Below are 27,695 nucleotides of genomic sequence, written 5' to 3' on the forward strand. Positions count from 1 at the left end.
GAAAGTTTGGTACTTCCCCCACTTTCGGTGTTTGTCGACCGCCCTATCTTCTCAATTCTCTCTCTCTCGCTCTCTCTCTGCCGTAGATACTGAAAGTAACTTCAATTGCACAAAATGCACCAATAAGTCTTTCTTTCCCCCTCAAGCATGGCATATAAACAACCTTCATAAAAGCATAGACCACAAAATATATCCAAGAAAAATCACCAGGTGAAAAACTTCTGTTTAGAACAGTCTCCAAATGTGAAATGCCACTCAAACCTCATCGGCAGACATCTCTGAAGCATCTTATATATTCATAAAGGCCTCATCAGCACTGTTGACAACATGTCAAAGAATGTGTTTAACTTCAAAGCATGCAAAACAGCTCACTTCAAAGTCAAAATCAAGCAAACTGTTCTTTCTCTAAGCTCAAATATACTGCAGCTGGGGATTTCTCAGATAAAGGAAAATAAAGTTTTTAAGGTAAATGGCCCACATATTGGAAACCTGAAGACACTGAGTAAGTTATAAGACAGAATAATGAGACTGTCACTTTTGATGCCAGCCCTAAATATTTTATATAAATTTCTATTATCTGAACTATGAGAACAATTAACCAATTCTTTGACTTAGCATTAACCCACCACTAAAAAGGGTACTACTTCAGATGTATGCAGGTAACAGAACTTCCATATACGAAAGTTACTGAATTTAATTTTTTTTTAAAATCAATTTTTAGCTTAAGTGTTGTTCTCACTGAAGAGTATTGGAAATATTCAACCAGGGAGAGTCACAGTAGGCAAAGGATTATTAGGATTTCTGAACTTTTCCAGGGCTTGCTTACCTCTTGGGAGAATTTTAGTTTGTTGCTCAATAAGAGCTGCATTGGCAGGTGGATAGCTTTCAGAGCTCTATAGGAACATGGGTATATTCACACTAACATGACTATTAGGCTATGTTTGGGAGGCTCTGGGAATTCCACAACCAAACTCAAGTAGATTCTACTATTGTCCTGTAGATTAGCAATTGTGTTTTGGGATGCTAATTTTTTTGTTTTGTTTTGTTCCCCCTACATTTCTCCTGTTTAGTTTTCTATGACGCACAATCAAACCTAATTTAGATCCATCAGTTCAGACTAGCACAAAAATCATGGAAATTAAAATTAATGATCAAAGAATTTATTTTTATGTCCAAAATCAACGCCAAAGACAATCTGAATAACTACAAGTCGAATATATTGTACACAAAGCAATACAAAACATTAGCTTATAAAACAAGTGTTGCAAGAGCATATTTCAAAAGGTCCCAATCACAACAGATGCCAATGGTGGTGCCTTTATCCATTCCTGAAATGAGGTATATGTGCGCATCATTCTTACTATACACCTGAGCAACTTTCTCACCATGTAGATGTTTATTAAAAACAGACTAGAGTGCAGATTTGTGTTCTTATGTATTTTTGTGTAGGGCATGGCTCAAGGGTCACAGCTGGCAAAGTTGGTTATTACTTAACTATTCCAGCAAGTTACAGGAGGGGCAGTGTCGAACATACAATTACACTATTGGGAAATACATCCGCTGGTTTCTAGCACTGTTAATTTCTCTCTAGATGCCTGGAATACTTGCCAATAGTGCAGTGTGCTGAACTAAACAGAAACACCCATGCATAAATCACTGGTCTGTAGGTGCATTTCAAGCAACCAACAAAGGAAAGTCATGGAGAAATGACAGATCAACTAACAACGAGAATAAGGAGATGAAATATAGTGCTTGCTGACACAGCAGAATTAGTGCTAAACTTAGAAGTTTATTATTTATTCACTTTTTAGTGACACACATGAACAAAGGGACCTTTCTGAGACAGATTTCTCCCACCGGTATTTAAATGGCCAATCAATGGCAAAACTATCTAGTGGGCCTCATCTCCTCAGGAAGATTACACATCACTACCATTAGTGCAAGTGAGAACCCTGTGCAGGAACGGATCGCTACATGGTTTAGAACCAGAGTTCCTTACAATTCCAAGCAAAATGGCAGAAACATTAAACCTTTTGCCTCTCCCAATAAGAAGAAAACACCACACACAATTCTGAAAATACACATTACTGTATGCAGATACTGCAAAGAAATTCACCTAGGGCTTTATATGCTTTGCAGTTTACTAGAGTATCTAGATTAACCTTGAGCTTCGTTTAAGCCAAAAACAGTAAATCCTTTTGAGGAGTTCCTACATAATCCTTGATGATCTTAAACAGTTAGGGAAGAAACTACTAAAATAACCCAGAAAGCAACCAAAAATTAGATCAACACTTTGAAGGCAAATTTACCTCTGGTTAATGAGCCAAAGCTCTCTGAAGTGGCATTTTAGCTACTCTAAGTCCTTTTTCTAACTTTCAACCAGAGAGGAAATAGACAATCAGTATCTGTCAATCATTTAACAATTAAAACAAAATAAGGATTTTGGCAGGTTTGGTTTTTTGATTTAACATTTGTCAATTGTGTCCAACGGAACGTTGGACTCCAATATGAACCCTCACAGCGACGTTAATAGAAGAGGAGCAAGTCTGACGCCATGTACAGTGTGGCAAATATATCCATACACACAAATACAGGAAGAGTTCAAAGCACCTAAAATAACCTCCTTCATCCAACAGAAGTCACTTTATTTGCTAATGAATAGACTGCCATGTATTTGGCACAAACATTTTACCAATTTAAGGAGTTTTGTAGTTAGTGTAACATTTTGTTCAGTGCTAGTGTTGGATTCAAGCAAAAAAAAAAAGCGGTATACATTTCAGGGGGAAGATACATTATAGAACTATATAAGGGGAATGTTCTGGTTTATGCAGTATTGTATAGTACTGTTGTATTGTACTAGCTAGTCCTTTAGGTTCTTGGGAAAAAATGGACAATAAACTTTCAGCCTGACAGAATTTTAGTTAGCTTTTTTGCTTTTATTAACAAGCATATAATATTAATTGGCAAAACACTGAATACAAGCTTCACTATCATAAAATCAAAACATTAAGCAATAATCCCAAAAGGCTTATTCAGACAAAAACTAGCCACCAATAGTACAAAAATTACACAGCAACACAAAGCATAAAAAAAATGTAAACTTTCAAATGAAACTAAGTCAAAAATATGATTTTATACTGTGATAGTTTCAGTATCTTTATTATACCACATATTGAGGATAAAGGCTTAGTGGTTGCACTGGCTTATTGTCCCTTAACCCTAAATTAATCTTGTTCCAGAAAAAAAAAGTTTTCTTTTGTCCAGTTAAATCATTTGGATGTTAAGGATTATATTAAACCAATGTTGTAAATCATAAGGACTTCTGCAGGCATGCTGCTAAGTAACTCTGCTCCTGTGAATAATCCCACTGGATTTAAATAGAACCATCCATGTGAGTAAAGTTACAAGGTCAGCATTTGCAGTATTGGACATTTACGCCCCAATCCTACAATCTGCTCTGGGGCAGGCCACATTGACTTCAACTGGATTCTGCGAGGGCATAAGGATCTGCCAGGTGGATCAGATTGCAGGACTGGATATTAAGTTTGTACATGAGCAAATTCAAACTCAATAGTATAAAATAAAAATAAAAGAGTGGGCTTACCATGAGGAGCAAGTTTCCAGAAAATCTGTACCTAATCTCTGCTTTCATCAAAACGCAGTTCAAAGTTAAATTATGCACCTTAAAATAAGCGCTCTCTCTGCACCTGGTACCTAAGGAAATGTTAAGTGAACCTCTCCGTTATAGTTAAGCATAGTTAAGTTATGCAAAAATTCTAGCCTATATGGGATTTTTTCTTTTCTTTAACTTTGAAGCAGAGGAACAAATGAGTAGGTTGCTTTAAAACTTCCAGTGAAGCATCTGAACTGAAGTGATTACCTGAGGAAATACAGAAACTGAATTTTTCTGTAGAGTACAGTTTACGCTGTCTGCATTAAATGCATTTCTTAAGTATTGATTACAATATAAATTTATCAAAGATTCATCTGTTGATGTAAAAACTGGTTGGCTTTTTCCTATTACATTTATCTCAATGGTAAGATTCTCCTAAGACTAATTATGCTGTTACGAAGACAATAGAGCCAGATAAGCTTTCAAAGGCTCATAGCCTATTGGAAAAAATAGCACCATCATAGTTGAGTCTGATATTTCATATGGTCCCATATCCCCAGAGGTTATAGTGTTGTGTATAGTATTGCACAACCAATAAAAAATAAATATTCCCAGGTTAGATGGTACACAAAGATACCAGACGTAACAATGGCACAAAAACAATTTCGGATAGGCTGCAAGTCTTGCAGATTGCTTCCACAATTCACATTAAGGTTTCTTGCCAGATCATTTATTTTAACATATTGCTGACAGGTAGTTCTTGCACTTACACACAATTTTAAAACCCCAAACTTCACTTCAAAATAAAAATAAAAAAAAATAAAAAATGAAAATTAAAAAAACCAAACAAAAACCCATTTGAATGTACATTTTAAAAATCCCACCTACATTCCTTCTCAATTTAGCGGTAAGTAGATGCTACATTTACAATTTAAACATATGCCTTATAAATGCATGTTTCAAACCTATTGCACAAAAGCATAAGTAATGCTCTTTATCCATACAAAAACATCAAATAAAAACTACTCAAACTCAAAGTAAAAGGAAGAAGCTTGTAAAAACATCTCACAATTTCATTTTATATGCCCGTAAATAAAGCTGGACCATAGAAACCAAAATACTTGGATGGTAAAATAAGATAGAAGGCTTAAAATAGAATAAATAATTTTATAAAGTTAATTTTTTTTAAAACCCCCAAATCTTATTTAAATTCAATATTATATATTCTATCTGAATTCTCTATTTTAAATGAAAACTATATCTAGTGAGACTATGAGCCTGGGTAATTAGTCTCATTGCTGCTGAGGATAATGCAACAAGATACTTGTACTGCAATTATTTACCAGCGTAAGCAGTTGTGAAAACTACTTCACAGTAACTCCATCTTCACTAAAACCAAAATAAACTGAACATGACCAAGCAGGACCAAGAGATATCTAAGCTGAGCCTGACTTTCAGACCTTAAACAATACTTAAAAAAACAATAGTTATTTTTCCCCAATATAGTTTTGACATTAAATCAACTGTCTCTTAAGCTTCACAGAAGTAAAACAGAACTTTCAGAAATAGAATCCTTAAGGTCTCACACTGACTGTTGAATTTAATTGTATGCTACTCTTTCTACAAAGTTAAAATCAAACCAAATGGTGCAGTAAACCCCTATGGGAAATAGTTTCTGTAGTGAAGATATTCTGACATGATGCAATTTAGAAAAATAGGTATTTTTACCACTGAGGTTTTATCAGGTTAATACATTTAAAAAAAGCAGAGTTACACACAATTATGAGCTATAACCAGCTGTTGGTGTTAATACAGGCTTCAGATTTATGTATCTATACAGATATCAACAGATATTTAAATATATTGATATAGCACCATAGCAAATTCAAGTGATTCCAAAGATAGCTACAAACTTACAAATATATATTCTGTACTGTAAATTGCTACAGTGAGAGTTAGAACTGAATGGCAGAGGGTTTTTTGAATTTGCACGTTCATCTGTTTAATTGCTCCTCAGTTTAATTACACAGGAAAATATTCAAATTCTGATGTTCTTCAATGGCACTACAGTAACGTCTGGTTTTACAAAATGCTGCTGCAGTGCGTGTTCTGAGGTAGACACATCATGTATATATATTTATTAAACCCTTAGATTCAAATTAATCTGATTGATTAGGATAGGGTCATTTGGTTGAAGTTCCCTGACACACCCCACAATGCGGACAACTGATTAACAGTTCCACAAAGTCCTGGTAAATCAACTGACTTATAGGGTCACGTCGCCTAGGTTCATTTTGTGAAAAGCTCACAAAGGGCCAGTTGCTAGAACTAAACTACTGAAGTCTCTCCTTTCCTCTTCTGACACTGCTATTTTTTCTTCATGTTATACATAGATAAAAGCTGAACTGCAGGTAGGTGCATACAGGAACAGAAAGATCAAACCAAAGCCAAACTCTATTCCCCACACCCTCCAAGGCCTAGATGTGAAGTTGTCTTGCCTGGTCCAAGTACATTTACATCTCTCCCGCCCTAGATTTGCAGAGATGGCACTCCTACTAGTCCAGTAGATTTCCCTTGTTTCTCCATTTGCACCCATTCTGATTTCCTCCTCATTCACCTCTACGATTATGAATAAAAATAAAAGAACACAGCTTTATAACGCTGTTTTGAAATATATACAGGTGAGATTGTGTTCCCTCTCACAAATGTGGCAGTAGGAAAACTAAGAGAGGAGTCAAATGGAGGACCAGCAGACTCCAGGCAAGTACGTGTAAGGAGGCACACAGGAACATGCTGTTTTGGGGAGGCGGTGGATTTCTTTCAGACCCAGGAGAAAAGCGAGTGTACATGTTTGGATAAGCCAGTATTTCTCAGGATTTACTTCCTGATGTTAAATCTAATTTTAAATAATGATTTCTTGCAGGGCAGAGGAGCACAACTGGATGGAGTAGGGTGGTGCCAACAGGCATAATGCTTATGTTAGCCAGTGAGATTTGCCTTATGGAGGAATAAAAGGGTTTAATAATATGTATACAAAACTGGTTTTCAGCTGACAGGGGAACTTTCCCTCCTGAGCATTTAAAAAGAAAGTAATAACCTCCAGCTGCCAGTGTGTCATACTGCACACCCTCTTTTCAGTATCTTACAATCCCCCATGCCAGTCAAACATTTTAACATTTAATATTTTTATTATGTTATACAGTATATCGCCTGCAGAAATCACTTTCAACCAATATTAACAGTTTTTTTTAAGTCACCTATTTTTAAAAGCCTTTCAAGATTTTTTTTTTTTTTTAGTTAACACCCCTCTAAGCATTATCTGAGCGTGGACTTGATGACATACATAGTGTCCTGCATCTCTCGAGGCTGAACACAAAATCTAGATTAATAGATTTAAGGCCAGAAGGTACTGCTACGATCTAGTCTGACCTCCAAGATAGCTAATGATGACACTAAAGAAAACAATGGCTTTTTAAGGAAACCATTAAAGGAAATCTAGAACTGGTCAGTAATTAACAGCTGAATTTTTAAACCAGTGAAATGGAAACTTGTGTAATGTTTCTATGGGGTGTTTCTCAAAATAAAAATGCTTTAACCACTATTTAACCACAAATTTAGCGAAAAAACATTCTCCGTAAAGAAAAAATAAATTTCTGCAAGCCCTTACTGTATAAGACAAGTCTACCTTAAAATTCACAAATTTAGCACTTTGAGTACTTGTGTGTTATGATCGGATGCAATTTATGCCACAGCAAAATATTGGGCCATGTTAAAAAAGTAAACTCATTTTCATTAGCCTCATCAAAACATGCAGAGGATGCCAAAACATTAATGAAATATAAAATGAGATCAAGCACTGTGTGAAACTCATGAAGTTTTCAGATGCCTAGTTTTTTAGGAAGTTTTTAATGCAGCATAAATATCACCAGTCTCTATAATCATAAGGTACGTTCAATGCTCTTCAAAGGGCTCAATGAAAGCCAAAGTAACTGAGGCATACTATGTAAGACGGGAACACCTTGCAGAATATCTCAAAATAGGCTTTAGAAGTTTCAAAAGATGGAAAGTAACTAAAGGTAATTTTGGTGTCAAAGACAACCTTTAAACCCCTACGTTTTAACTTATTTTTGTGGAACTGCAGCAAAGAGATGAATGAAGTTGAGCTACATGGAACTGTGAAGTGTTTTCAGGATCTGTAAACTTAGTGCTGGTAGTGTCCTCTTGTGATTTATTTCTTTCGTACAAAAAAAGTATAAATATTTTCTGTCCAGAAACCTGGGCAACACATCTCCAGAAGAATATTCAGAAGGTTGGTTGGCTGTGAGAGCACTACAGTCTTCCAAAACAATTCTGCTGGTTCGTGTCACATGTGAGTTAAGTGATGCACTAAGAAGGTGCCTGATGATAGTCTCTGCAAAAAACGCTGTCCAGAAGGACAATAAAGGTCTCTTACAGCAAGTCCATTTTGGGTCTGTAATGTAGCAGGAGAGGTGCTTTCTGCAAGATAAAATAATGAGCTAATTTAAAAAGCAAAAGCAAAATGAATCCTCCTATGTGATAGGCAATCAACTCATCAAAATATGTTATCGATTAATATTTTAAGGCCAGAAGGGACTGACCACGTATCATCTAGTTTGACTTTATGTATAACAGATCACAGAATTTCACCCAGTTAGCTGTATATTGAGCCTAACTAGAACATCCAGTGTGCTTTGAAGAGAAGAGATGGAGAATCCACCACTTAATCTTTAGAACAAACTACAAAGGTAACTACCTTCACTGCTAAAAATGTGTCTTATTTCTAATTTGAATGTGTCTGACCAACTTCCAGCCACTAGTTCTTGTTATGTCATTCTCTGCTAGCTTCGAAAGCCCTTTAGTACTCAGCAGTTTCTACCCATGAAGGTACTTTTACACTATAAGCAAGTTACCTCTCAATATTATTTTTGATAAGCTAAACAGATTGAGCTCTAAGTCTCACCATCAGGTATTTTTTCCAACCTACAGATCATTTTAATAGCTTTTCTCTTCACCCTTTCCAATTTTTCAACACTGATGCCACATATAGAAATAAAATCACTTTCCTATTCCAGTTCATTACTCCCCGGTTTATGTGGTCAAGGATCACATCCACAGTATCGTACTTGGAGCACACACTGAGCTGCTTGTCCACCACTACGACCCCATAATCATTTTCAGAGTCATTGCAGCCTAAGATACAGTCCCCCATTCTGTAGGTATGGCCTGTATTCATTCTTCCTAGATGTGTCACTTTGGTTTTGAAAAATATAATTTGTTTGAATGGGCCCAGCTTAGTAAGCGATCCAGATAGCTCTGTATGACTGCTCTGGCCTCATCTTTATTTACTACCTGGCCAATCTGTGTCATCTGCAAATTTTATCAGCAATAATTTTATACTCACTTTCAGATCTTTGATAAAAATACCAAATAGCATAGGTCTAGTACTGATCACTGGGGGACCCCACTAAAAACATCCCACTCAATGATTATTCCCTATTGACCATTACTTTGAGATCTGTCAGTCAACTAATCTATTTAAGGTGTGTTTTGTTGATATTGTATAGGTTCAAATTTTTAAAACTAGAATGCTGTGTAGTACTAAGTTGAACCTCTTACAAAAGTGTAAGAATATTACACCTACGCAACTACCTTTATTAACCAAATTTGTAATGGTCAAAAAACAAAATCAGGCTTAAAGACATTTTCCATAAAACCATGTTGGCTAGCATTAATTATTTTCCCATCCTTCAATTCTATATTGTTTGAATCCTGTATCAGCTTCTCCGTTATTTTGCCTGGGATTGATGTCAGGCTATTTACCCACGTCATCCTGCTTGTCCTTTGCTGATGTTTTGCCAATATGCATAGTTTCAGGCGAGAAGGGAACATGAGATCTTTTAGTCTGACCTCCTGCATACCACAGGCCATTAGTTTTCGTCTTTTTCTATTAAGGCTGAAGACTTTAGTTAGACCAAAGCATTCCAGACCTCAGGAAACTAAACTATTGTGTGCCACAGGGAGAGAACATGAGAGACCAAGGTGCCACCAATGCCTGAAGCCCCTGCAATGGCAGGGAATGGATCTGGTGAGTCATGCCCAGCAGGCATCCACATCCCATGCTGCAGAGGAAGGCAAAAAAAACCCCAAAGTCCCAGCCAATCTGACTTAGGGCAATATTCCTTCCCATCCCCAAATCTAGCAATCAGTGTGACTCCGAGTATGTGAGCAAGACACCAGCTGGGCACTGAGAAAGAGGATTGTTGGAACCACCTCAGAGCGATGGCCAACCCCACCAAGTGTCCCATCTCCAGTTGTGGAGAAACTCGTCTCATCTCCCAGAATTTCCCCATTATTCCAAGGGCTCCTAGGTGCTATGGTAATATAAATAATAAACAGCACCAGCAACCCAGAGATGTCCTGAACCAACCCTCTTAGTTGGTTCACACTATCTGGGCCTGCTGGATGACCTTTGGGTAAGTCACTTCATTTCCATGTGCCTCAGTTTTCCCATCTGTAAAATGGGGACAATGTTTCTTATCTGCTTTGTAAAACACTGAGATCTACTGATAAAAAGTACTATATAAGAGCTAATTATTACCATCATCATCCCTAGCATCCTTAATGCCCTCAATTCCCAATGGACCGAAAAGTAGTTCATCATCGTCACGTAACACAAGTGTATCATCTTGCTTCTTTCCAAATACAGAACTATAAATTGATCGCTTTTACCTTTTCTGCATTATTAACATTTGCACCATCTCCATATAGTAAAGAGCCTATACCACTGTTAGAATTTCTCTTTTTCCTGATTTATCTGAAAAACCTACTGTCCTTAGCCTCGCCAGCCATGGATTTTTTTCCTGTTGTCTTTAGTTTTCCCTCTCCAATTTTCTACATTTCATAATTTCTAATTTATATTGATAGCTATCTACTTCCCCCTTTTTCCCCAGTTGTTATATATTGTTCTTTATTTCGAGTTGTTGCCCTCACTTTGCCCCTAAACCAGGATGGACTTTTAACCAATTTTTTAGCCAGTTTTAAAGTTACTGCAGGTATAAAACTGTGTACAATAGATACTTTATGAACTCTGTTCTATAACCAGGTTAATGACTTAATTTTCATTCTAAATATGAGTGAATTTATGAAAAAGCAGTTGTGTCGTACCTTAAATCTCCACCTAGTGACAACTACAAATTTGAGCGTATGGTCCTTGCCAAGAATTTCTTCATTGCATAATATATCCAGCTGATTGAAAAGGAAGAGAGACTTAAATTCATTAAGAGACACATAGAACACACTTCTGTGACAAGACAATGCAGATGGATAAAAGTCATGTTAAACATGTCCAAAATCCTCTGAAGACAACAGAAAAATCCTAACGCTTCCCACACTGTGTGAAACAAAACTTTCAGTCCTAATGGAGAGAGCACCTAGGTCTCTTCTCTGATTTCTGGATGTTGAAAGACATCCTCAACCCATGAAAGTCCACCATGGGAATGTTTCATAATGTAGACCCTAACTTTTTGATCCACTGACTCTTTATGTGATATTGACACCTTCCCCTAACTCCAAACCATCATCAGGACTTTTAAAAAACCTGTGCAAACTTTACTTCCTTCCAAGTCTCATGTGAAGACAGCTTATCCTGTTTGACATGCTACGAAAACTGTTTAGCATCATATTGTCATATGCAGTGTTGTTGGTCCTAGGACGTTACAGAGACAAGGTGGGTGAGGGAATAGCTTTTATTGAACCAACTTCTATTGGTGAGAGAGACGAGCTTTTACCTTGAAGTGGCTTTCACCTTGAATGGACCCTTGAAATGTGTGTTAACTACTCATGCTAAACAATCTGTTCCACATTGTACTCAGAGTGGCACAGCTAAATACATTTCCCAGACCTGAAGAAGAGCTCTGTGTGAGGTCAAAAGCTTGTCTCTCTCACCAACAGAAGCTGGTCCAATAAAAGATATTCCCTCACCCGCCTTGTCTCTCTAGGCATCATATGGCAGATGACAACCTGGGTTGGAAGCTGTATTTTTAATGGCTGGTCTCTTCCACACAGGGACTACGTTTTATATAAATTAACATTGGCTACAGTACCTTTTTGCAGATTTGAAAACTAACATCTTAGTAAAAAGATGTAAGAACTAGTAAGTGTCTCTGTGATAATTTAAGTGTGCAATTACTTCAGTCCTTAAGTCTATTCTTCACTTGGTACAGGAATGCAACTTCCCTTTGTGAGAACTCCATGCGACCACACAGGGGAAAAGACCACTTATAAATACAATTAAGAGCCAATAAAATTAAGCATGTTCCTTCCTTCACACTACCCAAATAAGTTTTTTAATTGGTGATCATAACAAGAGTACAGGTGGTCTTCTCTTGTTATATACATGAACAAGTGAAGCTGTTTCAGTTGACAATTTCTATTTTAAGTAAAAGTAGCCTTCACAATAATTTTGAATAGAGGTAGGTAGATAGATTACACACTGGGGGGTGCAAGGAGTGGGTGACTTCTGAGCCAGGTGAGAGTGGCTGTGGTCAGGTAGGAAGGGGAAGGGTTCAGAGTCTGAAAGGCTGGCTGTTTTTGTAGGTTGTATTCTGAGCATGGGAGAGGATGTTTCAGAGCTGTGGAGAGGTTAGGTAGGAAGAGGAGAGAGGTGTGCATAAGTGGGGACAGGGGTATTTCTGAGCAGGAAGGCGGTTCTGAGCTGGGAAACAGACAAGGAGTTGGCAGGGCTGAATACCAACGCAACACTCAATTGGGAATGAGGCCGTGAATGAACTGGTGGTATGTCCTTTGGGCTAGGACATGGTAGAGTAAGTACTAGATTGTGCGAGGAGAGGATGGGACTGTTTATATGGCTGCTGCCCTTCATAATAATGTGTCCTAGTTTTACAATCTGAAATGGGGCAGATCAGAGGGAAGATGATGACCCCCTTTTTCTTCCTACTTCTTCATTCACCTCTCTTTCTCTCCCCCCCCACCAAATGGCTTCCCAGTGACCCACAGTCTCCTAGTTTTTCCACTTTGGAAGCATGATCAACCTGCGAGGAAACGTAGGAGCATGGCCAGCAGTCCCCCCAGTTTATGTTGGATACATGCTGACCCTATACTTTGGGTGAAATTCATCCTTGTGCATAAGAGCAACACAAGGGCTATGGACCACTTAAGCTATATGGCTTAAAAAAGACTTCAGTGGTGGATAGGCCTGGCACTGGCCCTATGCACTGGGGTGAAATTCTCCATTTTCTCTTACACGCATGATCATATAAACATATAACACTAGTGGAAGCCTATGCCAAAGCTTACCTTAATGACAATGATTTAAAACTGGATGTGGAAAAAGGTGTTAAAGTATTAGACAAGCCATGTGGCTTATATTACTAGCCCAAGTACCAACAAGGGCTGAAACCCAAGGGGATTAAGTTGGGGAAGGAAGGAGGTAAGTGCTTCAACATTCATATTTTGCCTTTATATTTTTATAAAAAGGCTACAGATTTGCCTTGATCCAGCTCAGATGAAAAAGCTATTTTAGTCCTACTACAATAATCACATTTTATCTTAAAGTGGTTTGTTCAGTTCTCTCTAAGAACAAGATTACAAGGAAAAGCTTTGCTTTTAAAAAATGAGCTTCATACACTTGCTACAAGCTTTTTATTTACAGTGCGATTTTCTCTTATGCTAAAACGTTACCTCATTAAAAGAAGAAAGATTAAGTTTTTTGGCAATGAACTTCTTTAGATGTAAGACTGTTGCTTGTGCTGAGCAGCGGATCCATTTTCGTTTCAATCCACGCAATTTGCTGCTATTGCATTCCAAGCAGATGCTTACCTTCAGGGAAAAGCAAACAGTCCAGAATTGGTTAATAGGATTTCCTGCAATCCTGATTATGCATTCTATAGGCAGCCTTCATTGGTCTACCAAAATAAGGTCAAAACTTAAAAATTAAACACCTTTGAAGTCAAATGTTCACCGTCACCTTACTTAAAGCAAACGAGTTGTCTATAACTTGTCAGCTTATAGTTACACTTCATTTACCTCTTAAAAATGTCTGGACAGAAGTTGGCAGCAGCTAATCTGTACATTTTAGGGGTCATTCTGACTAACTCAGGAGTTGTCAAGGTCAAACCACAAACCAAAAGGTGTAAACACTAACAAGTGTACAATAAAAAGAAAAGGAGTACTGGTGGCACCTTAGAGACTAAAATTTATTTGAGCACAAGCTTTCGTGAGCTACAGCTCACTTCATCGAATGCATTCAGTGGAAAATACAGTGGGGAGATTTATATATACACAGAGAACATGAAACAATGGGTGTTACCATACACACTGTAACGAGAGTGATCACTTAAGGTGAGCTATTACCAGCGGGGGGGGGGGGGAACGGGGGACCTTTTGTAGTGATAATCAAGGTGGGCCGTTTCCAGTAGTTGACAAGAACGTCTGAGGTACGGGGGGGGGGGGGGGAATAAACATTGGGAAATAGTTTTACTTTGTGTAATGACCCATCCCAGTCTAAGTTAATTGTGTCCACTTTGCAAACTAATTCCAATTCAGCAGTCTCTCGGTGGAGTCTGTTTTTGAAGGTTTTTTTTGTTGTAATATTGCGACTTTTAAATCTGTAATCGAGTGACCAAAGAGATTGAAGTGTTCTCCAACTGGTTTTTGAATGTTCTAATTCTTGACGTCTGATTTGTGTCCATTTATTCTTTTACATAGAGACTGTCCAGTTTGACCAATGTACATGGAAGAGGGGCACTGCTGGCACATGATGGCATATATCACATTGGTAGATGTGCAGGTGAACGAGCCTCTGATAGTGTGGCTGATGTGATTAGGCCCTATGATGGTGTCCCCTGAACAGATATGTGGACACAGCTGGCAACGGGCTTTGTTGCAAGAATAGGTTCCTGGGTTAGTGGTTCTGTTGTGTGGTATGTGGTTGCTGGTGAGTATTTGCTTCAGGTTGGGGGGCTGTCTGTAAGCAAGGACTGGCCTGTCTCTCAAGATCTGTGAGAGTGATGGGTCGTCGTCCTTCAGGATAGGTTGTAGATCCTTGATAATGCGTTGGAGAGGTTTTAGTTGAGGGCTGAAGGTGATGGCTACTGGCATTCTGTTATTTTCTTTGTTGGGCCTGTCCTGTAGTAGGTGACTTCTGGGTACTCTTCTGGCTCTGTCAATCTGTTTCTTCACTTCTGCAGGTGGGTATCGTAGTTGTAAGAATGCTTGATAGAGATCTTGTAGGTGTTTGTCTCTGTCTGAGGGGTTGGAGCAAATGCGGTTGTATCGCAGAGCTTGGCTGTAGACAATGGATCATGTTGTGTGGTCTGGATGAAAGCTGGAGGCATGTAGGTAGGAATAGTGGTCAGTAGGTTTCCGGTATAGGGTGGTGTTTATGTGACCATCGCTTATTAGCACTGTAGTATGCTGGAAGTGATCTCTTGTGTGGACTGGTCCGGTTGATGGTAGGATAGAAATTGTTGAAATCATGGTGGAATTCCTCAAGGGCTTCTTTTCCATGGGTCCAGATGATGACAATGTCATCAATGTAGCACAAGTAGAGTAGGGGCATTAGGGGACGAGAGTTGAGGAAGCGTTGTTCTAAGTCAGCCATAAAAATGTTGGCATACTGTGGTGCCATGTGGGTTACCCATAGTGTGCTGCTGATTTGAAGGTATACACTGTCCCCAAATGTGAAATAGTTATGAGTGAGGACAAAGTCACAAAGTTCAGCCACCAGGTTTGCTATGACATTATCGGGGATACTGTTCCTGACAGCTTGTAGTCCATCTTCGTGTGGAATGTTGGTGTAGAGGGCTTCTACATCCATAGTGGCCAGGATGGCGTTTTCAGGAAGATCACCAATGCATTGTAGTTTCCTCAGAAAGTCAGTGGTATTGCAAAGATAGCTAGGAGTGCTGGTAGCATAGGGCCTGAGGAGGGAGTCTACATAGCCAGACAATCCTGCTGTCAGGGTGTCAATGCCTGAGATGATGGGGCGTCCAGGATTTCCAGGTTTTATGGATCTTGGGTAGCAGACAGAATACCCCAGGTCAGGGTTCCAGGGGTGTGTCTGTGCGGATTTGTTCTTGTGCTTTTTCAGGGAGTTTCTTGAGCAAATGGTGTAGTTTCTTTTGGTATCCCTCAGTGGGATCAGAGGGTAATGGCTTGTAGAAAGTGGTGCTGGAGAGCTGCCTAGCAGCCTCTTGTTCATATTCCGATCTATTCATGTTGACGACAGCACCTCCTTTGTCAGCCTTTTTGATTATGATGTCAGAGCTGTTTCCGAGGCTGTGGATGGCATTGTGTTCTGCACAGCTGAGGTTATGGGGCAAGTGATGCTGCTTTTCCACAATTTCAGCCCGTGCACGTCGACAGAAGCACTCTATGTAGAAGTCCAGTCTGTTGTTTCGACCTTCAGGAGGAGTCCACCTAGAATCCTTCTTTTTGTAGTCTTGGTAGGAAGGTCTCTGTGGGTTAGTATGTTGTTCAGAGGTGTGTTGTTCAGAGGTGTGTTGTTCAGAGGTTGAAAATAGGATTCTAGGTCACCACACAACTGTATCATGTTTGTGGGGGTGGAGGGGCAGAAGGAGAGGCCCTGAGATAGGACAGATTCTTCTGCTGGGCTAAGACCATACTTGGATAGATTAACAATATTGCTGGGTGGGTTAAGGGAACCACTGTTGTGGCCCCTTGTGGCATGTAGTAGTTTAGATAGTTTAGTGTCCTTTTTCTTTTGTAGAGAAGCAAAGTGTGTGTTGTAAATGGCTTGTCTAGTTTTTGTAAAGTCCAGCCACGAGGAAGTGTGTGTGAAAGGTTGGTTTTTGATGAGAATATCCAGTTTTGAGAGCTCATTCTTAATCTTTCCATTTGCTGTAAAAGATGTTGATCAGGTGGTTCCGCAGTTTCTTTGAGAGCGTGTGGCACAAGCTGTCAGCATAGTCTGTGTGGTATGTACAGTGTGAAAACCACCTTCACTTTTTCAATGACTGTTTAGAGTGTCATCTTTACATAATTTTAAAGGCTATGTTAACGTACATTCAGATTATATGCATGTTTTAAAAAGGATCATCAACTTGAAAGTTATTTTGTCTGAGATTTAAAGGTGTTACAAGAAAACAAGTAAAAATTTTTCAAAAAGAAGCTAGTAAAACACCAAAAGATTTTTACTCAAATTACTGATAGGCTAGGCTATGATTTTTTCATGGAAATTTTAATAAAGGTCATGACAGAGGTGCGGGAAAAAAGGCTTATGTCACAGAAATGGGGAAAAGCAGATGACCCATGGGGATGTGAGGTGGCTTGGACAGCAAGCTCTCTCCACACTCCCCCCACAGTGGCAGCTCCTCTCCCACAAGGCTAAGCCGAATTTTTTGGTCCGGCACCCTGTCACCATCTACACGGGGTGGACGCACCAAACCTGAGTGGTCCTGCAACCACGTGGGCCAGATTGCAATATTTGGAAGGGAAGGAAGGGTTGACTAACTTTATTCAAATTTACAATTACCATGAACACTGACAGCTGTCCCAAAATCATAGCCTTACTAACAGGTACTCAACCGTAACAAGGTACTTTTATATTACCGTTTAATTTTTAACTAATCCTAACCTAAGACTGTGAAGAACTGCATTGTGGGAAGCATGAAAAGCAGAACAGAGGGCAATCTTCATGACTTCCAGGAGCAGAGAAGGTTTTGCCATAGGTGGTGCATGGCAACAGAGCCCCACTTAGCAAAGTGCCATCAGCCCCCCCAAAATCTTAGTGGTTTGTCACCAAACCCCACCACCTTAGGCAACTCATCAGGGTCCCCATCCCAAATGAGTAGGGCCTTACCAAATTCATGGCCATGAAAAATGCATCACAGACCATGGAATCTGGTCTCCCACCGGGAAATCTGGACTTGTGTGCTTTTACCCTATACTATACAGATTTCACAGGGGAGACCAGCGTTTCTCAAATTGGGGGTCCCAAAAGGGAGTTGCAGGAAGGATCACAGGGTTATTGGGGAGGGTGGAGGGGGAAGAAATCGCAGTATTGCCACGCTTATTTCTGCACTGCCTTCAGAGCTGGGTGGCCGGAGAGTGACGGCTGTTGGCCAGGTTCCCAGCTCTGAAGGCAGCGCCCCGCCAGCAGCAGCGCAGAAGTATGGGTGGCAATACCATACCGTGCCTTCCTTACTTCTGTGCTGCTGCTGACAGCAGCTCTGCCTTCAGAGCTGGGCTCCCGGCCAGCAGCCGCCGCTGTCCAGTTGCCCAGCTCTGAAGGCAGCGTTGCTGTTGGGTAAGAGTAGCAGTACCACAAAGACACACCCGCACACAACCTCCCCCACCACCACACACACACACACACCCACACCCCTTCCTCCTTTTTGGGACAGGACTCCTAAAATTACAACACCTTGAAATTTCAGATTTAAATAGCTGAAAACATGAAATTTACTATTTTTAAAATCCTACAACCATGAAATTGACCAAAATGGACCATGAATTTGGTAGGGCCCTACAAATGACCCTTAGGTACCACATATTCCTGCATGAAGTTATTAATGCTCACCGGGGGCTGGCAAAGCTTACCGAGCTTCATGGCGTTGAGCCCTACATGAACCTCCTAAGGCTTGCAGGGGAGTTGGCTGTGGGTCACAAGAGGTACAGTGTCCCCTCACACAGTCCTGAGCCAGTGTATTAGGAAGGGGAAAATCCCCCTGAAATTCTCTCACAAAGCCCTCTTGCAACCTCCAAACTTTAGGTATGCAGGAGAGGGTAACTCTCCATCTCCTCACTGGGCTCTGCACAGGAGAACTGACAAACAGACAACCCCTCCCTTTTTGCTTTCTTTTGCCTCTCCAGGCCTGTCTCCGGAACTTGCAGCAAGTCAAAGCAAGCTCAGCAGCTCCTGACATTCTATTCTGAAGCTCCTGTTTAATGTGTTAATAACCTTAAAATTAGACTACCCAACTAGCATCTCTTGTTTACACACCCACACGCATGCAAGCACTGGAAGTGTGGAGATCCTTTGCTTGGAATGCTCCTGGCCACATGATAAAAGTATAGTTACAGACTGCTCCCACTTTGGACTTTATGGACTCCCACTTTGCCCAGTAAAAAGCACTAAATCCCCACCCAGCAGGGGTAGACATGGAAAAGGTGTATAATCATCTCCTACTAGCATCCTTCCAACCCGTCATAGCTTGGGAAAACACAAATGGGACTTGCAGTGTGCCACGAGGTGGATTAATGAGAGCAGCTTCAGACAGGGAGCGAGTATCCCAAACCTAAAGGAGCCTTCAGAAAATGCTTTGCCAGCAGCCCTGTATCTGGGTGGCATCCCCATGGATCTCAATGTGGCAGGATGGCAGAGGGAGAGAGGTCATCTTTCAGAAAAGTAGGTCCCAGGCCATTTATGCCTTTATAGGTAAAAGGCCAACACCTTCAATTGTAGCCAGTACTTGGGGGATGGGAAGCCAGTGTAGATTTAAAAGCACGGTTTCCTATGCTTTACTGGGGGGAGAGGGGAGGGAGGGGGAATGGATGGATTCCATAACAGATGAGCTAGTTTATTCTACACGTTTTTTTTATCTGAAGAGTTGTTTAAGCTGTAGTGCAGTTAACAACTACAATCTCCTGGCCATACGAAAAGGTGAAAAAACTGACCTACTTTACTAGCAGATGAAAGTCCAGACAGATTGATAAAATGCACACCTGCGCCACAAACGGCAACTGAACACCCTCAGCAGAGGTGGTATCTCTGCCATTTTTTCCTGTTTTTTCCCAACTAACATCACAACTCCAACTTCTATGGATTTTGCCTCAGCCATCTGGCTCTCATCCAAACAGCAGGCTAAGCAATCAATTGCTTTGCCTAGGTAAGGGACTATGGAGCTGGTCCTATGACAGCTATTTTGGTCCTGATCTGGAGTATAAAAAGACGCCATTAGTTCTCTTCCTTCCTTGCTGTTTTTGCTACAAAGTAGCAAAAACAAATCATCATCTGTATTAAATATATTTTAAGGTGTTAGATAAAGTTCTAGATTTAAATTACTTTGCATTTTTAGAGAGTAATTTTCTCAGCCACAGACCTCACATACCAGTTTTGAGGCACATTTTTTAATTCACTTCAGGCTAGAGGACAATCAATCACAATTATAACGGCCACTGATCCTTAATGAGATTTTCTTGAAAAACAAACGCCACTCCTTCCCTACACATAAAGGCACTTGGTTCAACTTTATACATTCTACTAAAAAGCATGGAAAAACAGTACCTTGCTTCCATCAACTGATGAAAGTATGGATATAAAAGATTATTCGTCCTTCATAGCACATAATGAAAATAAAGTTAAATGGCAACCTAAAACTAAGTAAAAGTTGCCTGAAAGATATTCTACCTGTTCATCACTTCTGTGATAGTCATTATCTTCTTCCTGTTTTTCTTCTGATGTTTCTTTGTTTGAACTCTCATCAGCTTTAGTTTCACCTTAAATAAAAAAGGAAAGCATTATAATCATGAAATTAAAAGATGTTAAACTGTAGGTAATCTCAATCGATAGTAACAAAAATAAAATCAAGACAAAGCAAATGGGGTTTTATAAGTTTCTGAATGCGTCAGACTGGGGGTGAGCTCATTTTATAAAAGTTAAAAAGGAGCTTAACCATCTTTGGGATTTTCTGGATGCATACTTAGCTAGGTGTAGATTCACAGGCAGTGCACCTATGTTTCAAGGGCCCTAATCCAAAACCCACTGAGGACAATGGAAAGACTGACACTGAGCTTTAAAGCAGGACATAAATGCACAGCTAAGGAAGAACGCATTTGTTGCTTTGAAGGACTTACAAGCTGGACAGTCACCATGTCGAAAAATAATTTTCTCCTTAAAAAAAGATTATCAATGCACCATTACTGTCCCAAGATTGTATTCAAAAGTCAGGAAGTTCAAAAACTTCAGGCTGCCAAAGAAATGTCAACTCTGCTAAGTATTATATACGCAGTAATTTCTATTCTTTTTCCTCTCAAAAAGAAGCCTTAAGGTATTACATTTATTAGTAAAATATAATTCCAGCCCTAACTGTTCAAATTTCCTAGTATTAGAGTGTGATATCCCTAGCTTTATGCATTGATGTGCTGTTCACTCAAATTTTAAGTAAACTCTGAAAACTGTTGTGTGATACTTTTTTTTTTTTTGGTCACTAAAAACTATATTTAATAGGAAATTTGGGAGTGGGCGGGGGGGTTGAATTATGCATGCACAATCAATCTCTACCGACAAACAAAATTATGGTCCAAATCCCTGGATATAGCAAGAGGGGAAATCACAGCTCAGGAATGTGACCTTTGCTCTCCACCAAATCTTGGGCTTGCTACTTTAAGCGACTGTCAACAGCCCCACGGGTCCATGGTGGCAACTGGGTATCAGCAGACCATAACCCTCATCATGGCCAACTCTGCTAGCAGCCAGTATCATGGTAGTGTAGGAGCCCCTACACCAGCACTATTCCAAAAGATATCCCAGGCGGGGGTGGTCTTGCTATGGCCAGTTAAGATGGTTTAAGGGTAGAGGTAGTGTGATGCAAAGCGGACTCACCACACCCTAGGAGGTGAGCATATAGTACTCCTGAGGGAATTCTGCGCCAAAAAATTAAAAATTCTGCAAGTTTTATTTATCAAGGAATAAATGTGGAGGTTCCAGCATGGCAGCAAGGAGCACAGGCCACTGGCTACACAGAGGTGGGAGATCACCCTGCAGCCTCCCTCCCCCATCCCAGGACACTGACTTGGTCCTGAGGCTGCACCCAACTTTACGTAGCGCAAGGGCTGAGCCTGCCCCAGAAACACTGCAGGGCCCTGCCCCTCCATGCCAAATGCACCAGGTGTGGGGTAGGCAGGCTCAACCAGGCAGGAACCAAGTGTGGAGGGGCTCAGTGTGTGGGGATCCAGGTGTGGAGTGAGAGGGTTCTGTGTGGGACAATCTGGGTGCAGACAGCTCAGTGAGGGATCCAGGTGTGGAGGTAATCTGGATGCACAGAGGCTTGTTCTGGGGTTTCAGGTGCAGGGGCAATGGGACTCTGCAGGGGAGGGTCTGAGTATGAGGGGCTCAGCGGCAAGGTGGGGCGCTAGGTGCTGGGGGAGTGGGGCTTGGGGGTCTGGGTGCAGCTAGCTAGGGCTCAGTGGGGTGGGGGATCTGGGTGTGAGGGAGCTCATTGGGGTGGTCCAGGTGCAGGGGGTGGTCTGGGTGCAGAGGTGGAGGTCTGGAGACAGGGGGTCTGGGTGCAAGGGGGTCTCCAGATGTAGGGGTTGAGGTTCAGCAGGGTAGGATTCAGGTATGGAGGGGTGTGGGGGGCAGATTCTGGGATAAGGCTTGGCAGGATGGGTCCGAGTATGGGGGGGTCCGGATGCAGGGGGTTGGGCGGACAGGGGAGCAGCTCCCCATACAGTGACCCCTTCCCTGCAGCTGAGGTGTGATGAGGGCTGGAAGCAAGGGAGGATGCTGAGCTTCCTGCAGCCAGGGGAGGTTTCTGGGGGTGGGTCTAGCAGCTGATCCCAGTGCAGGGTAGGAGCCACCATAGTGATTTGCCTCTCTGCCAGCTGCTCCAGGTGCATGAAACTATGTGCCTGAGCTGCTAGGGAGAGGTGCGTGACCGCTCTTGTAACTTCCCTTTGCTTCCCCTGTCAGAAAGTCATTTTTCTGAGGGGAAGCAAAGAAATCCGTGGGGGACATGAATTCTGTGTGTGCATAGTGACGCAGAATTTCTCCAGGAGTAGTACAACTTAACACCATTAGATGTTTAATGCAGTCACATTCAGAACGTACAATACTACATAACAATTTCTATAATTATGATTGGTGTTTAGAATAATCTTATTAGCATAATGGCATTTTTCCAAAGAGAGCAAACAAAAATAAATTACCATTCCGATGCGAATCTAAATGTTGCTTAGCAGAGCAGGTCTCCCCTTTGATGTCCCCTGGTACTTCCATGCCTAGTTTATGATAGAATTCTCTCTGTTTTCTCATTTCCGCTGTTTAAAAATTTAAACAGTTTCACTAATAAGTGTCAGAGGAACAGCCGTGTTAGTCTGTATTCGCAAAAAGAAAAGGAGTACTTGTGGCACCTTAGAGACTAACCAATTTATTTGAGCTGATGAAGTGAGCTGTAGCTCACGAAAGCTCATGCTCAAATAAATTGGTTAGTCTCTAAGGTGCCACAAGTACTCCTTTTCTTTTTACTAATAAGTGTCAATGTAACATTTATAAAATTGTTTCAAACCTCTCCCACTTCCTCATAGAAGAAACTTCCCAGCAAGAAGAGGCACTTATCGGAGTGTGAACAACACTATCCCTTCACTTTTGGCTGCATCTCTGCTTTTCCTAATTGCCATTTTATCAAGTTACACCACATATCTTGTCATTCAGCTGTAGAATAACCACTTCATCTTCCCAGGCTGCTATTACATCATTTCTGTGATTTCAGATCATATGGATTTTAAAGCTACTCCATATTTTTCCATGTATCCTTCTACAAATCTCTCAGTTGAAGTACGTGATACATGCCTGTTTAGTTACACATGTAAGAGATTCTGAATTTCCTTTTTTCTCCCTACTTCTAATTTTTAGCCTGAAAGAATTTCATTTATATATAGTCTCTTTACTTAAACTTGCATATTTAAAAGTGAGAGAATGTCCTCTTGACTTGACAACTTAGTTTCAATGAAAATTTTCCACCTAAACAGGTAGTAAAACACTACTGAAAAAAAATGAGAATGGTCCAGTAGTTGGTACAGAATATTCCTTCAGCTCAAGACACCCAATATTGTCAAACTATTACTGTTATGAGAAGAAGCACACAAATTAGAAGTTACCTGTTAGCAAAGGCCTAAAGTACAAAAGGAAGAAAATTATGCTGAAACCAAACATTTTCTCTGCATTAAATGTTTCACTTTTGACAACTTGGGAAAGCAGCAACCAAATGATTGAATAAACGTAGAATTCAAAACAAAATGTACATACAAAATATAATGCCAACACACAAAAGTTTGCTTTAAAGTGTTACACAACATTATACAATGTTTTAATTTTCCTGAAACATCCCCACAATTTTCATGACTGGAACATTTTCCAGTACTGGGTGTCTAACATTAACAGAAAGCACATATTGAAGGATAAAGTGAAATCAGTGCTAGAATTTGAATAAGTGCAGAAATGCTTCCACTGTATATTTTTCACCACTATCTTTGTCTAAAAGCAGCAAGCAGGTGAAAACCTTTGCTATCCCTTAAACATGCACAGTAGCTCTTTGTAAATCTAACATTTACAGCTAAAAGAAGACATACCAAGACTTACCATCTTGAAGGCCTGGCACAAGTTTGTAAACAATATCTTGCATTGTTCTGTCATGACTGGCAAAAAGAACAAAACAATTAGAATTTGAAAACTTCCTGTTTTTTAATCAATCATCTCTATTCTAAATGTCATCTCACTTAAAGAGAAAGACTCCAATATTAAATAGATTATGCAGACAGGAATATAGACTTTTAAACATCACAGTAGAGAATATTCAGATTTATAAATGGTAATTGAACATCAGAAAGATGTAATATGAGAAAATGATTTTAGTGGACTGGAAGGAGCAAGATGAGAAAGGAAGCCTGATAAGGCCCCAACCGTCAAGGCAGAAGGTAATAAAGTAGCCCGTGTGATGTGGAGAATGACATACTAGAATGTTAACAGGCTGTGTGAATTTTCTGAAGTCCACCCTTAACAGAACACAGAAGAACATGAATGATCCGTCTAGAGCAGAATGTGGAATTGCGCCCAACTGCATCAAGGTACACATGTTGGTAATGCACATTTTACTATACCTCGATAGAAGTTTGACCTAAGGCAGGCAATTTTTGGCTCAAGATGAGGAAAAATACACTTTAACACGGCCTTCCTATTCAGCACGGTATCAGGCAAAGGATATTACTGAAGGTTTGCAATGGTACAAACATCTTTATGAATAACTGTACATTTCTCATACATGTGGAACAATACTTAAATCAAATTTTCATTAGTTATAGTGCACTGCACCAGAGAATCTGGTCCCAGCTATTTCTGCTGCTATGCAGCTTGACTATCTAAATTACAGGGTCCCTATTCTGTTACAAAAGTCTTATTTCTCTTACAGCTATTTTAAATAGAGTCTAGAAGATTTTGTTTTCCTCCATACACAGCTGTTTCATGAAGTTACATACCACATTCTTTGCTGGTGATAAACTGGTGCACCTACAACAACTTCAACAGATATTTACCTATTTCCACCAGCAATGAATTTGCCCATATGGGATTAGACCAACATTCCTATATAAATAGATAGGGATAGACCCTTTTGTTATGAGAATGCACAGATACACTAGGAGATGTTAACATCCCCAGGTCCTTCAATCCCACATTTGGGGATGTTTGGCGAAATTATCCATACTATGTTCCTTTTCTAACGAACAGCTAGAGAAAAGCATGCACAGGAAAAGCATATAAATCAAGAAAAAGGAGTTAAGCCCATATATTCGGCTGTTTATAGGCAAAGACAGTAAATTGCTCTTAATCCAACCACTTCCATTCAAATTTAAGAGCAGCAATGAGCAGCTCACAAAGCTGTGTTGTCCAGTGATTCTTAAGCAGAAAGGTAAGGTGGCCTGACACTAGGCATGGAGGGGGAAAAAAGCAAAATTGGTCAAGACCCTAAACCTCTAGCCCTCAACCTCCTTGGAGAAGCTAATCTACTGATTCGCTTTCAACAGAAATTCAAACAAAGAAAAATCAAGAAAGGGCAATTCTATCTAGAAAAGTACCATTTGAAAGGGCCAGAATGTTACCAGACCTCTGAAATGATACTACCAAGTTCTAATATTAAGCAAAAATAGTGCAATAATTTTAAAAATACACCCATCCCAGCTGACAGCTGGCATTACCCTGGAAAAATGTACCATGTTGAGCACTGGCTCTGACTCCAAGGCAGGAGTGTATGCTCGTAACAGAGGTCAGTTCTCAGCAGTACTCCACAACAGCGGAGACCACTCAGACAGAAACAGCAGTAACAGAGTTAGTAGCAGTTTACTAGTTACTTCAACCTTTTAAACAATATTTTAAGAGCATGAGGAGAACAATTAGGTTTAAATGAACTAATGGAACATCCCCATTTTAGCTAAGTCTCTAACATGAGTGTGAGGGGTCTATTTCCAGATTGCAGACGCTTCACCAAGAGCATTTCAATATAAATGAACCACAGTCAAGCAGTCAGTCAAACTACAGTAACCAATACATAGCAGCAAGCAGGTATAAAAACTTAACTGCCTTCTCACTTCTGAATCACAAAAGGTGCTTAGGTTACCTATTTCCCAGCTGGACCGGGGGCTGTGGAGGGGAAGAAGTCAAGCTATGGGTCTGCATAACAAGTGGTTAACAGAATTAAGATTTATATAAAACAATTTCCTTCCTGTACACATTCTCTAGTCGAAAAATCGTATATCTTCAACAGCAGCTTGAACAAAGGAACCACTGTGACCATCTAGTCGGACTTCTGTATAACACAGGCCAGACAATTTTCCCAAAATAATTCCTAGAGAATCTCTTAGGATGACATGCAATTTTGATTTAAAAGTTACTAGGGATGAAAAATCCTCCACGACCCTTAGCAAATTTTTCCAATGGTCACTCTCTCTCTCACTGTGAAAAATTTACACCTTATTTCCAGTCTGAATTTGTCTAGATTCAACTTCCAGCCACTGAATTATGTTAAGCCTTTCTCTGCTAGACTGAAGAGCTCATTATCAAATATTTGTTCCCATATAGGTAGGTACTTACAGACTGTAATCAAGTCACCCCTTAACCTTCTCTTTGTTAAGCTAAATAAATAGAGCTTCTTGAAACTATCACCCTAAGCCAAGTTTTCTAATCCTTTACTCATTCTCATGCCTCCTCTTTGAACGGTCTCCAATTTATCAACAGACACCAGAGCTCTGGATACAGTAGTCCAGCAGTGGTGGCACCAGTGCCAAATACAGAGGTAAAATAACCTCTCTGGGAAACTCAAGTTTTCCATTTTTATGCATCCCACGACTGCACTAATCCTTTTGGACACTGTCACACAGGAGTTCATGTTCAACTGATTATTCATCAGGATCCCCCAATCTTTTTCTGAGTCACTGATTCCAGAATAGAATCCCCCATCCTGTAAGCATGGCCTACATTCTTAGTTCCTAGATGTACACAGTTACATTTGCCATTGTTTGTTACATTGTTAGCTTGCACCCAGCTCATCAAGTGATCCAGATCGCTCTGAATCAGTGACCTATCTTCTTCGTTATTTACTACTTCCCAAATTTGTGTCATCAACTAGAAAATGGGGGGAAGGAAGGCAGGGGGTTGACTACACTTTTCAAAATCCACTGCTTTCAGCATCTGTGCCAGGGCCTGTGGGATACATATTCAAAGTAGTGCAACTAACAATTTCATCAAATACTTTGCTTGGAGGCAGGGCAGAAGTGCACCTTAAAAGAATAGCTGGTGTGGATGCACTGCCCCGATCCAACTTACAGCGCTGCATTTTCAGCAGTGAAATCTGCAGTAGTACAGTTCTTTAGTGTGGACCAAGCCAGGTGAGGCAATAGCAGCAGTTGATTATCATGGTGACCGATGCCTTAGAAATATTTAAGTTGAGAGGAAACTGTAGGAGAAAAAGTAAGGGAAAGCACAACCTGCAAAAATATATTATACAGTAGAGACACAGAAAGAGAGGACAATACAAGCAGGATACCACAAACATGCTAGGGCATGTTGTGAATGGACATTGAGTGGCTGTGGGCTTAGAAAGAGGGCAGGTACAAATCCTTCAGCATTGGCTCCAACCAAAAGAGGTCGGTCTAACCTTTCTGCTGCTCTACCTCTTATGTGTAATTAGATTATCCTGCAAATTAACTGTCACTCAGAAGACTAAACAATGACAATGCTGCCACCTTCAGATTTCAGTCTTTGAATAGTACCTCAAATAAAAGATTAAAACCACAGTGCATCTGCCATAAC

At 40.2% G+C, this 27,695-nt stretch overlaps 1 protein-coding gene across 17 annotated transcripts in view; it reads right to left on the reverse strand.

Annotated features, from left to right (window-relative positions):
* Window positions 1-1,144: 1,144 nt before the first annotated feature.
* The window catches only part of PCGF3 (polycomb group ring finger 3), a 113,296-nt gene continuing 86,745 nt past the window's right edge, over window positions 1,145-27,695 (reverse strand). For all 17 annotated transcript variants that reach the window (XM_048850039.2, XM_048850032.2, XM_075128886.1 and 14 more), the window contains 6 exons: window positions 23,976-24,031; window positions 22,544-22,654; window positions 20,025-20,113; window positions 13,334-13,471; window positions 10,799-10,879; window positions 1,145-8,110 (listed from right to left, as the gene is read on the reverse strand). In XM_048850039.2, coding sequence (XP_048705996.1) covers window positions 8,063-8,110; window positions 10,799-10,879; window positions 13,334-13,471; window positions 20,025-20,113; window positions 22,544-22,654; window positions 23,976-24,031 — 523 coding nt within the window. In that variant the 3' untranslated portion in view covers window positions 1,145-8,062. The remainder of the gene's footprint in view (window positions 8,111-10,798; window positions 10,880-13,333; window positions 13,472-20,024; window positions 20,114-22,543; window positions 22,655-23,975; window positions 24,032-27,695) is intronic.

Source organism: Caretta caretta, chromosome 5 (genome assembly GCF_965140235.1).
Source record: "Caretta caretta isolate rCarCar2 chromosome 5, rCarCar1.hap1, whole genome shotgun sequence".
Lineage (NCBI taxonomy): Eukaryota > Metazoa > Chordata > Testudines > Cheloniidae > Caretta > Caretta caretta.